The sequence below is a fragment of the Anomaloglossus baeobatrachus genome, chromosome 7, assembly GCF_048569485.1.
Source record: "Anomaloglossus baeobatrachus isolate aAnoBae1 chromosome 7, aAnoBae1.hap1, whole genome shotgun sequence".
In the NCBI taxonomy this organism is placed as follows: Eukaryota; Metazoa; Chordata; class Amphibia; order Anura; family Aromobatidae; genus Anomaloglossus; species Anomaloglossus baeobatrachus.
The window spans coordinates 270,319,806-270,332,047 of NC_134359.1; the positions used below are offsets into that span (position 1 = coordinate 270,319,806).

At 42.4% G+C, this 12,242-nt stretch overlaps 1 protein-coding gene across 2 annotated transcripts in view; it reads left to right on the forward strand.

Moving 5' to 3' along the window:
- SCNN1B (sodium channel epithelial 1 subunit beta) overlaps positions 1–12,242 on the forward strand; it is a 128,968-nt gene that overhangs the window by 49,402 nt on the left and 67,324 nt on the right. For both annotated transcript variants that reach the window (XM_075318125.1, XM_075318126.1), the window contains exons 2-3: positions 10,963–11,282; positions 11,368–11,668. In XM_075318125.1, the coding sequence (XP_075174240.1) occupies positions 10,963–11,282; positions 11,368–11,668 (621 nt within the window). The remainder of the gene's footprint in view (positions 1–10,962; positions 11,283–11,367; positions 11,669–12,242) is intronic.

Sequence of the window (12,242 nt, forward strand, 5' to 3'; positions counted from 1 at the left end):
CTTCATTGTGTATGCACCGTTTTCCCCACCATACAGCACCTGTGATTGGTTGCAGTCAGACAAGCCCCCATCCTGAGTGCCAGCATGTCTGACACTTCCAATTAGCCCCCAAAACACCCCTGCAGGTCTAATGTAATCCACACGAAGTCTAACAACGATTCCAGCTCTGTTACATCTGAAGCTCACACCAAGTGCCATAGAACATGACTGCCCACTGTGAGCTTCAGGCAGAGACTGAGTAAGCCGCGTGATCGGCAGTGACATCACTCAGGTGATTTGAGTTCACAGCTGGAGGTTCCCACGGCCCTCCACCTGTGACCGCAGGTAACTTGACCTCATGTGACCTCAGTAAATCCAGTAAGCTCACCTCACGTGGTCCTTTAATACAATATGAAAAGCAATCAAGTTCTGTTATAGATGATCCAAAAGGCCTGCTGATCAGACTTTAGAAAAAGATGGTCAAATCACCAGATGAGCAGACAATTATCTAATAATCTGACATCAGGCATTTATTTTTTTCTATTTTTCGCCCTGTACCTAATCTCCATTAATCATGGGTGACAGGTTTATTAAATATTTGTATAATTTCCACTTTAGACAAATGCTTTTTTTATTATTAAGTTTCCAAAACTTATTTTATCCTGTCAGGTGCATTTAACAAAGCCATTAAAGAGGACCAATGACCAGGATTTTCCAGTGCTATACTGGTGCTATCATGCTGATTCTATACATACCTTTAGTTGTGAGATCGGATGTATAGTTTCTGAAACACAGGCAAGTAAAGTTTGTGAAATGCACTGTGATTTGATTGACAGCAGCTACAGAATATCTAAAGCCTGCTTTACACGGTACGACCGATTGTGTGATTTCACAATCGATCGTACCCGCCCCCGTCCTTTTTGCGTCACGGGCAAATCGCTGCCCGTGTCGCACAAAGTTAGTAACCCCCGTCACACATACTTACCTCTCGTGCGACCTCGCTGTGGGCGGCGAACGTCCACTTCCTGGAGTGGGAGGGACGTTCGGCGTCACAGCGACGTCACACGGCCGCCGGCCAATAGAAGCGGAGGGGCGGAGATGAGCGGGACGTAAACATCCCGCCCACCTCCTTCCTTCCACATAGAGACGGCGGCGGCCGCGGGAGGCAGGTGAGCTGCTCATCATTCCCGTGGTGTCACACGGAGCGACGTGTGCTACCACGGAAACGATGGTCAACTAAAGTAACCGATATTATGGAACCTAACGAGCAGTACCCGACTCACGATTTGTGAGCGATACTGCGTCGCTAGGAGGTGTCACACAGGCCGGCATCGCCAGCGATGCCGGATGTGCGTCACAAAAACCGTGACCCCGACGATCTATCGCACGATAGATTGCCTGGTGTAAAGCACCCTTAATAGGTGGGTCGGGTTTTGCTAGTTATTCCAGCCCCTGTCTGCTGCTTGGCCTTCCTTCCCCCTTTCTCTGTTATTACAGGGGGAGTAAGGAGGGAGGAAGGATAGGGGCGGAGGAAGGTCAGACAGCAGACAGGGTCAGGAATAACTAGCAAAACCCTACCCACTTATTAGATATTCTGTAGCTGCTATCAATCAAATAACAGTGCATTTCACAAACTTTACTTGCCTGTATTTCAGAAAGTATACATCCGATCTCACAACTAAAGGTATGTATGGAATCAGCATGATAGCGCCAGTATAGCACTGGCTTTAGTTTATATAAGAAAATTCTGGTGGTTGGTCCTCTTTAACAGGTGTACTAGTGATTATAAGAAAACTTGTTCCTGATAATCATCTTATATAAAATTCCACAAGATCATCCGATATTCTGTTTCTTATGCTGGAATAAAACTCAGCATTATCAGCAGCAAATCATCAAGAGGAGCAATCTACCCTGAAACACTTGTCTAATTTGGCTTGTTATCCTAAGTCATTTGGCAAGGCTCATAAAGGATTGATATTAACTTTTAGGATTGAGTTGCAAGAACAGATCCTTTCCTCTCCCTAATTGCTTGTATAAACAGGACATGATGCTGTAGGGGGACTAAACAATCGTTACCCACAATTATGGGGACAGAACAAATGTTTCCCAAGAGTATTCATTAACCTGTTTAATAAAACCGTAAACGAGCGATGATCTACTTGTATATAGGCAATCAACGCCGATTAACTGGCCAAAATCAGTCCGACTAATTGCGCCTTCCATCCTCTTTTGACCCTGACAGCAAGTTGCGTTTCCCTACAGCACTCCCGCAGGCGGGAAGAAGTATTACACATTTCACATTGATCTAAGCAGACTTTACGGTTCATCTGGAGACACTCTAAAAATCACTTGCTAATTAAGCCAAGCTTTAATTAATTTAGAAATTCATAGCTTAGCTCGTTATGTAGCCTAAAAGCATTTAGGTATAATATACAACACTTTGAGTCATAGACAATATTATTGGTAATGTAAGTGGAGATCAGTGATCACCCGACATGTATGAAGATCACAATTCCTCAATTCTGAGAAGTACAGAACACGTCATTGAGAGTGTCCCCACACATTGAACTTGTTGGGTTAGTTTTCCAGCCGTTTTGCTCCACCAAATGTTTAGGAGAGCACCACCCATTTGTTCTACCAATGTTCCTGTGCTATAAATAAGCCTCTTTAGAAGCTATGTATGTCTTTCCTGGAACTTGTGCTGAAAGTCTTGGCTTGAATGTGTAATCCATACGATTAATTGTGAAACACAACAAAGATCACTCTAAATCAAAGTGTTTAGTATTTCGTGCCTATTATTCTTATCGGCAAATATAAACTACACATAGTAAACCCTATATACTGGGATGTCAACTTTCCAAGAATTCCAGGACAGTCCGTAAAAATAGAGAACTTTTTTGCTCTGCCCATAAAAAATAATTAAGGCGTCCATTATATTTTTGTGGCTAAAGAAACCTATATAGATTATTTTTTTCTGTAATTATCATCATTTCAACGTTTACAGTGAATGCAGCCGATGTCTTCAATTCAGAATTATGGGCTGTAGATATAGATCACTTATAATCATAGTGATTTATTATGGTTTTCCAATATGTCCGTTAACAATATTGTTTGTCCATGATTATTTTATAAGCTATCCAGAAAAAAGTGAAAAATCAACTGGACAACCCAGCCTAAAGGCTGCTTTACACGCAGTGACATCGCTATCGATGTCGCTTGTGAAAGCACCCGCCCCCGTCGTTTGTGCGTCAAAGGCAAATCGCTGCCCATGGTGCACATTATCGCTAGGACCCATCACACGGACTTACCTTCCCAGCGATGTCGCTGTAGGCGGCAAACAACCTCTTTTCTAAGGGGGCGGTTCGTGTGGCGTCACAGCGACGTCACATGGCAGGCGTCTAATAGAATCGGAGGGGCGGAGAGCAGCCGCATTATCAACACGCCCACCTCGTTGCTGGAGGACGCAGGAAAGCTGTTGTTCATCATTCCCGGGGTGTCACATGTAGCGATGTGTGCTGCCTCAGGAACGACGATCAACCTACGTCCACAACGACCAACGAGGTTTTGAAAACGAACGACGTGTCAACGATCAACGATAAGATGAGTATTTTTGATCGTTCAGAGCTCTTACATGCAACAACGTCGCTAACGACGCCGGATGTGCGTCACGAATCCCGTGACCCCGAGACAAATCGTTAGATATGTCGTTGCGTGTAAAGCCCCCTTAAATACATGCTACACCAAAGACTGAATTGTTCTCCTAGAGCAGAGGTCCCCAACTTTTCTGACCTTGAGAGCCACATTCAGCTCTGAGAGTCTCGAGGACATTGATCTATGAGAGAGGGTTGCGAACCACATTCAGCTCTGAGTGAGGGTCTTGAGCCATATTCAGCTCTAAGAGTGGGTCGCAAGTCCCGTACAGCTCTCAGAGAGAGTCTTGAGCTATTTTGAGCTCTGAGACAATGTCGCAAACTCCATCCAGCTCTGGAAGAGGGTTATGAGTCACATTCAGCTCTGAAAGAAGGTTGCAAACCCCATCTATCACTGAGAGAGTGTTGCAAGCCACATTCAGCTCTAAGTGAAGGTTGCAAGCCTCATCAAGCTCTGAGAGAAGGTCGTCAGCCACATCCAGCTCTGAGAGAAGGTTGTGAGCCACATCCAGCTCAGAGAGAGGGTTATGAGCCACATTCAGCTCTGAGAGAAGGTCGTGAACCACATTCAGCTCTGAGAGAAGGTCAGGAGCCACATTCAGCTCTGAGAGAGGGTTACGAGCCACATTCAGCTTTGAAAGAAGGTCTTGAGCCACATTCAGCTCTGGGAGAAGGTCAAGAGACACATTCAGTTCTAAGTGAAGGTTTCGAGCCCCATCCAGCTCCAAGAGATAGTCTCAAGCTAGATTGAGCTCTGACAGAGGGTCAAAAGCCACATTCAGATTTGAGGAAAGGTTGCGATAATCATACTGCTCTGAGAGAGAGTCTTGAGCTACATTGAGCTCTGAGAGAAGGTTGTGAGCCACATTCAGCTCTGAGAGAGGGTTGTGAGCCACATTAAGCTCTGAAAGAGGATTGCAAGCTACATTGAGCTCTGAGAAAGGGTTGCAAGCCACATCCAGCTCTCACCCACTTCACAGTAGTGATGCCTAGAGCCTATTTTACTGTCATAATAAGTCAAAGCTTTTACACAAAAATCACACCAAGACAGTGTATCAAGATCCAGGGGTTCCTACCTGACTCCCATTTAGATCTGCTCTTCTGTGTGGGGCTACTCACAAAAGTCACCTGCTCTTCATAGACGTTTGCTAGACCTGGTGGTAATGCACCAAGCTGACAGACAGCTGCGAGCCACACATCACAAGCCCGCGAGCAACATGTGGCTCTCGAGCCACAGGTTGGGGATCCTTCCCGAGAGTCAGTATATTGGGAGAAAGAAGAGGTGACTTTCTCATTTCTTGGATATTAGATATTTGATGCCCTTACCTCACATAAAGATCCATTTTAGTGATCTTCTGAGGGAAAGAAGCTCATTTGAATACCATTGCCTAGACTAAATTTCTTATTTTGTCTTCTGGTGATCTCCACAAAGAGAAACAATTTTCCCTAAATCTCATGTTCTGAAACAGACAGTATTACCGTATTAGGGTTTCATCCACTCACGATCTTGTAAGGATGTTGGAAGACCCTGCATCTTCCACCCAGTATCTTCCTCTATCTACCGTAATTTTTAGTCTGTGACTTCCCTCAGTATTTTTTATATAATGCTGTCCATGTTAGTACTATATAAGCCCAACTGGTATTTTTATAGGTTTATTGACTTTTACTCCATAGTTGACTAATGACCCCATTGTATAATCCAGTGAATATTCTGATGACTCAGCATGAGAAGAATCTGGCCATTTGGGCGGTGGGGAGAGAACTATTCTTAATTATGTCAGATGTACTATTCCTTTGTACAGTAAGCTATGGGACATGAACTATTGTTCCACATGAGACTGTCCAGTGCCCCTTTTGGTATGCTAATTTGTGGAATGACTGTTGATTACAGATTGCATCAGACCCCTGCAGTGTACATTATTTGGAGGAGAAATATGCCATAAAATTTAATTAGCAAATAATTAGAGATCTTGTGGGGCACAATGCCCTGAAATGTGAGCTGAGCAATATAAAAAGGGGCCTGCTCTTGTTATGAGTGTGATTCAACAGGACTTTAGCCTAGGGACCATGGTTCCAGCTGGTGGGTTACAGAACTGCTCCACTACCCAACCCTGAGCCCACAAATTAATTTGTAGAACCCAGGATGTTGGGGCAGTCTGGTCACCTGGCCACATACTTTGGCTTCCTAAGCTCACCACTATCTTCTCTTAGTGGGGGCCCACCAAAAAACCGGGTGCTTGTGGCTGGGGAAGTGGCCCTGGATGCCCTGAAGTTGTGGCGGGTGACAATCTGCCACTTACACCATTTTGTGCCCTTGTTGTGAATGTACTATAAACTCTTGTCTGGTGGTAACCCAATGAAGTCTTACTGGAGTGTGCTACCTTCAGCCTATGTTCTCTTCCATGGGGAAGGAGTATGGCCATTCAGTGGAATGAGCCCAAGCCAGTGCAGTCTTTCTAAAGACAGCCAAATCAGTGGACAAGAGCACTCCCTGACCATTGTGTCTCCACAAATGTGGAAATTCAACCACTAACCACTGAGCCACCACAAGACTGCAGTGCTAACCACTGAGCCACCACAAGACTGCAATGCTAACCACTGAGACACCACAAGACTTCAGTGCTAACCACTGAGACACCACAATACTGCAGTGCTAACCACTGAGACACCACAAGACTGCAGTGCTAACCACTGAGGCATCGTGCTATGATCAACACAGAACTTTGTTAATGAAGAGAATTTGCAAGTACACTTCCTTGTTGTTTTCAAACCATTGCAGCAATGTTAGCATTTTTTGCCTAGGTCAGCATTGCCTTTAAGCTATATGTCACATTTTTTGGACAATCCTCTGGTCTTACATGTTTTCAATCTGTTACTGCTCAGAGATCCACCAGCCGCTCATTGGCTGAGTATACAGGAATGTGCTGGCAGCTGATGAAATAATTGAAATTAGTGGAGTTGTGAAATGACGAAGCAATTGGAAATATGGGCTTTCCTGTCTGACGAGTCTCGGGAGTATACGAAATGAAAGTTTAAAGATGATAGCAAAAGCTTTACCCAGTTTTGATATTTGTGATTTGGGCGGTATGGTTTCTAGTCTTTCGTAGTTTCTTATCAGCAATAAGGGCACGTGTTCATATTACAGCATTGTGCAGAGATCAAATACACGTCTATGACGCCATTCTACACTGCTTCTAGGGAAGAATACATCTGATATAGGGACCCATACAGGGGCAACATATGGCAGAAAAAGGAGTATGGAGCTAAAAGACTGATTTTTATTATTTTGGCATATATAATAATACTAGCTGTATTACCCGGTGTTGCCCGTGATAGTAACTAGATATCCTTCCCACTCTCTCATTCTCCCTCTCCGTCTGTCTTTGTCTCTGTGTGTCTCTGTCTAAATGTGTCTCTGTGTGTCTTTCTCTCTGTCATTGTCTTTGTATGTCTCTCTGTGTCTCTGTTTCTGTGTGCCTGTATCTGTGTCTGTCTCTTTGTGTCTCTGTATGCCTGTGTGTCATTGTCTTTGTGTGTCTGTCTCTATCTCTGTATGTCTCTGTCTTTGTATGTCTCTGTATGCCTGTATCTGTGTGTCTCTGTATGTCTGTGTGTTACTGTCTTTGTATGTCTGTCTCTGTGTGTCTCTGTCTCTCTGTGTGTCTCTGTATATCTCCGTGTCACTGTCTTTGTATGTCTCTGTATCTGTGTGTCTTTATGTGTCTCTGCCTCTGTGTGTGTGTCTCTGTCTCTGTGTGTCTCTGCCTCTGTGTGTGCGTCTCTGTCTCTGTGTGTCTCTGCCTCTGTGTGTGCGTCTCTGTGTGTCTCTGGGTGTGTCTGTCTCTACCGATATTAACTGACACATAAGCTTCTTATACTAATAATGTCCTTCATTGCGTATAGCAACCAATCACATTTCCTATTAATGACCTGTAGCACCCAGATTCCCAGATCCATTGACTTTAATGTACGCAGGTTTTTTGGTGAATAACTGTAAAGCGCGGGGTTAAATTTTTCCTGTCAAAACATAGTCTATGATGTTCCTTGAGTCACATGAGGCATCTGTGCAAAATTTTGTGATTGTAAATGTGACGGTGCGAATTCCTTTAGCGGACATACAGTACATACACACATATATATATATATATATATATATATATATATATACACTCAGCTTTATATATTAGATTGTATATAGAATGTATAATATACAAGGTAGTATGTATGTGGCATATAGGATAGGGATTCTCCAGAGCTACAAGGCCCTGTGCGCACGCTGCGTTTTTTTGCCACCTTTTTTGGTGCAGCTTTTTGCCCAAAACTGCATGTCTTTCCTTCCCTAGCAAAGACTATAAAAATTCTGAAATGCTGTACACATGTTGCTTCTTTTTACTGCAGTTTTGGGTGCAGAAAAAAAAGCTGCATGTCAATTGTTTGTGCTTTTTTTGACCAGCAATTTTTAGCTCTTCCAGCCATTGATTTTACTTAAAAAAACCGCATGGAATAAAAATGTGCAAAAACACACAAAATAGCACAAAAAATGAATACTATTTCTATGCGTTTTCTGGCACAAGCTTCGCTTTTCAGCCAGAAAGTGCGTTTTTGTGTGACAATGCAAAACTGCAGAGTGCGGAACTACCCAGGGACCCAGGTGTAAAGCCATGTCAGAAGCTTTTGATTGCCAGACAGGAGCACTGAAAACTGCACCCTACTTATCATAGGATGTCACACCTCAATGATGACGATGCAACAAGCCTACAAGATCAGAAGTAAAGTCTCATATAAGCTTCTTTAGCAATAACCTTTTGTGGCTTACCCTCCTTGTGGAGTGTGTCAATGACTGCCATCTGTACATCTGTCAAGTCAGCAGTCTTCCCCGTGATTGTGTAGCCTACTGAACCAGACTAAGGGACCATCCATTTTAAATGCTTAAGAAGCCTTTACAGGTGTTTTGTAGTAATTGTTATCATTTTCTGAGATAATGACTTTTGGGTTTTCATTGGCTGTAAGCCATAATCATCAACATTAACAGAAATAAACACTTGAAATAGATCCCTCTGTGTGTAATGACTCTATATAATATATAAAAACAGATCCCTCTGTGTGTAATGAATCTATATAATATATAGGAATAGATTTCTCTGTGTGTAATGACTCTATATAATATATAGGAATAGATCCCTCTGTGTGTAATGACTCTATATAATATATAGAAATAGATCCCTCTGTGTGTAATGACTCTATATAATATATAGAACTAGATCCCTCTGTGTGTAGTGAATCTATATAATATACAGGAATAGATTTCTCTGTGTGTAATGACTCTATATAATATATAGGAATAGATCTCTCTGAGTGTAATGACTATATAATATATAAGAATAGATCCCTCTGTGTGTAATGACTCTATATAATATATAGGAATAGATTTCTCTGTGTGTAATGACTCTATATAATATATAAGAATAGATCCCTCTGTGTGTAATGACTATATAATATATAAGAATAGATCCCTCTGTGTGTAATGACTATATAATATAGGAATAGATCCCTCTGTGTGTAATGACTCTATATAATATATAGGAATAGATCACTCTGTGTGTAATGGACTCTATATAATATATGTGTTTCCCTTTTTGTACTGAATTTCTGAAACAAATTAACTTTTTGATGATATTCTAATTTGCTGAGATGCAGCTGTGTGTGTCTATATATAGCTATCGACATATGTCTCAATATGTCTTATTATCTATAGTCATCATGGCTGAGTGCTGACACCCTTGAAATGGTTCCAGAAAATGAAGTGTTTCTCCCATAACCTTATTGCAGTTACACATTTTGCTATACACGTGTTTATTTCCTGTCTGTGTATTGGAACAGCATGAAAATAATAGAGAAAAAGGCAAATTGGACATATTTTCACACAGATCCCAAAAATGGGCCAGAAAAACATGTTGTCCCCCTCAGTTTAATATTTGGTTGCATACCCCGTGGAATAAACAAGTGCAATCAATTGCCTCCTATAACCGTCCACAAGCTTCTTCCTCCTCTCACCTGGAATTTTGGACTCTTCTTTATAAACTGCTCCAGGTGTCTCATATATGAAGGCGTCTTCTCTTCTCCCAACAGCAATTTTAAGAACTCTCAGCAGGTGTCAATGGGATTTAAATCCGGACTCATTGCTGCTCCTTCAGAACTCTCCAGGGCTTTGTATGTTTGGTGTCACTGTCCTGCTGGAAGACTCATGATCTAGGAGCATACCCAGCTTTCTGACACTGGGCACTACATTGTGACCCAAAATCCTTTGGTAATCTTCAGATTTCATGATGTATTGCACACAGTCAAGAAGCCCAATGCCAGAGGCAGCAAAACAACTCCAAAACATCTTTGGACCTCCACCACCATGTTTGACTGTAGGTGCTGTGTTCTTTTCTTTGTAGGCCTCATTCTATTTTCAGTAAACAGTAGAATAATGTGCTTTACCAAAAAGTTCTATCTTGGTCTCATCTGTCCTCAAGACACTTTCCCAGAAGGATTTTGGTTACTCATGTACATTTTGGCAAACTGCAGTCTAGCTTTTTTCTGTCTCTGTGTCAGCAGTGGGGTCCTCTATTTAATTTCATTCAGATGTGGACGGATAGTTTGCGCTGACACTGATGCACCCAGAGCCTGCACGACAGCTGGAATTTCTTTGGAACGTTATTGCAACTGCTTATCCACCATCTGGACTATCCTGCTTTGCAGCCTTTCATGAATTTTTCTCTGCCGTTCACGTCCAGGAAAATTAGCTACAGTGCCATGTGTTGTACGCTTCTTGATTATGTTGTACACCGTGGACAAAAGAACATCAAGCTCTCTGGAGATGGACTTGTACCCTTGAGATTGTTGATGTTTTTCAACAATTTGGTTCTCAAGTCATCAGACAGTTGTCTTCTCCTCTTACTGTTCTCCATGCTTAGTGTGGCACACACAGACACACAATGCAAAGATTGAGTCAACTTCTCCCCTGTTTATCTGGTTTCAGGTGTGATTTTTCATATTGCCCACACCTGTTACTTGCCACAGGTGACTTTGAACGAGTATCACGTGTATGAAACAAAGTTGTTAACTCACATTTTTGGAAAGGTGCCAGCAAGTTTGTCCTGTCCATTTTCAGGGTTTTGTGTGAGATTATGACAAATTTGCCTTTTTTTCTCAGATATATATCCTTTTTTCTCATATATATATATATATATATATATATATATATATATATATATATATATATATATATTTGTAAATTATGTCAAGATATTCCTTATACTTACAATTTTACTGTTTTGACCTCTTGCAGATCAAGATGAAGAGGGTTAAACTGTATTTCACAAGGGCCCTACACCGGATGCAGAAGGGTCCAGGATACACCTATAAAGAGCTACTCGTCTGGTTCTGCAATAACACCAATACCCATGGCCCAAAGCGAATTGTCTCTGAAGGACCCAAAAAGAGAGTGATGTGGTTTATCTTGACGCTAGTTTTTGTCAGCCTTGTCTTGTGGCAATGGGGTCTTGTCATACAAACGTACCTGTCCTATGGGGTTAGCGTGTCTCTTTCCATAGGTTTTAACACCATGGTATTTCCTGCTGTGACCTTCTGCAATTCCAATCCTTTTAAGTAAGTATGAGGAGTCATAGATAGTATTTGGTCACATCTATCGAATCCAAGTCTCCTAAGATGTTAACATCTCTTCTTATTTCAGATACTCACGTGTTAAGCCGTACCTCCAAGATTTGGATGAGTTGGTTGACACGGCTTTGGACCGAATCCAGTTCCTGAGCCAAAGGGACGTTACTGTGCCAACACCAAGAAACATTAGCGAAAATGGGACCCTCGACCCAAGTTTATGGAATCATATGCCTCTAGTTGTCATTGACGAAAATGATCCTGACAACCCATTGGTCTATAACATCTTTGATGACAACACCGATTACTCTCAGGTTGATGCAAGCAAAGGCAACGAAACATTCTACGCAGAGAGATACAAAGTGGCCATTCAATTGGTGGGTACTTAATTTTATTAAAGGGTAATGTGCACTGTGCTGCCGGAATTCATGGATATAATACTTTTGGGGTGGACACCATGGGTGTCCCCAAGTTGCCTCCTCCTGACCTAGTTGGTATGGATCAAGTGCATGCGTGAAAGAATGACATCATACAGTCGGATGTAACCTCTCCTTGATCAGAGAATGGCACGGCTCCAAATGCCTTTATTTTAACAAAGCACCAACTTATATAGACAAGGAAAGGGGGCATGGTTAGCTCTACAGTGATCATGCTCAGATGTGTCGATTGGTGGTGAGTTGGTCAGTGGGTTGGTCCATTGGTTGGTCAGTGGGTTGGTCCATGGGTCGGTCAATGGGTTGGTCTATGAGTTGGTCCATGGGTTAGTCAGTGGATTGGTCCATGCAAGGGTCAATGCATTGGTTCTCTTCTCCCATCTTGACATTCCTTGCATTCCTTGCATACCAGGGCAAGGTGTGGAGGACAGGAAACAGCAGCCAAGTTGGATCTGTGTCACATGCATATATCTAAACAGGCTTATCTGAGCATGCTCAGATGTGTCCATTGGTGATG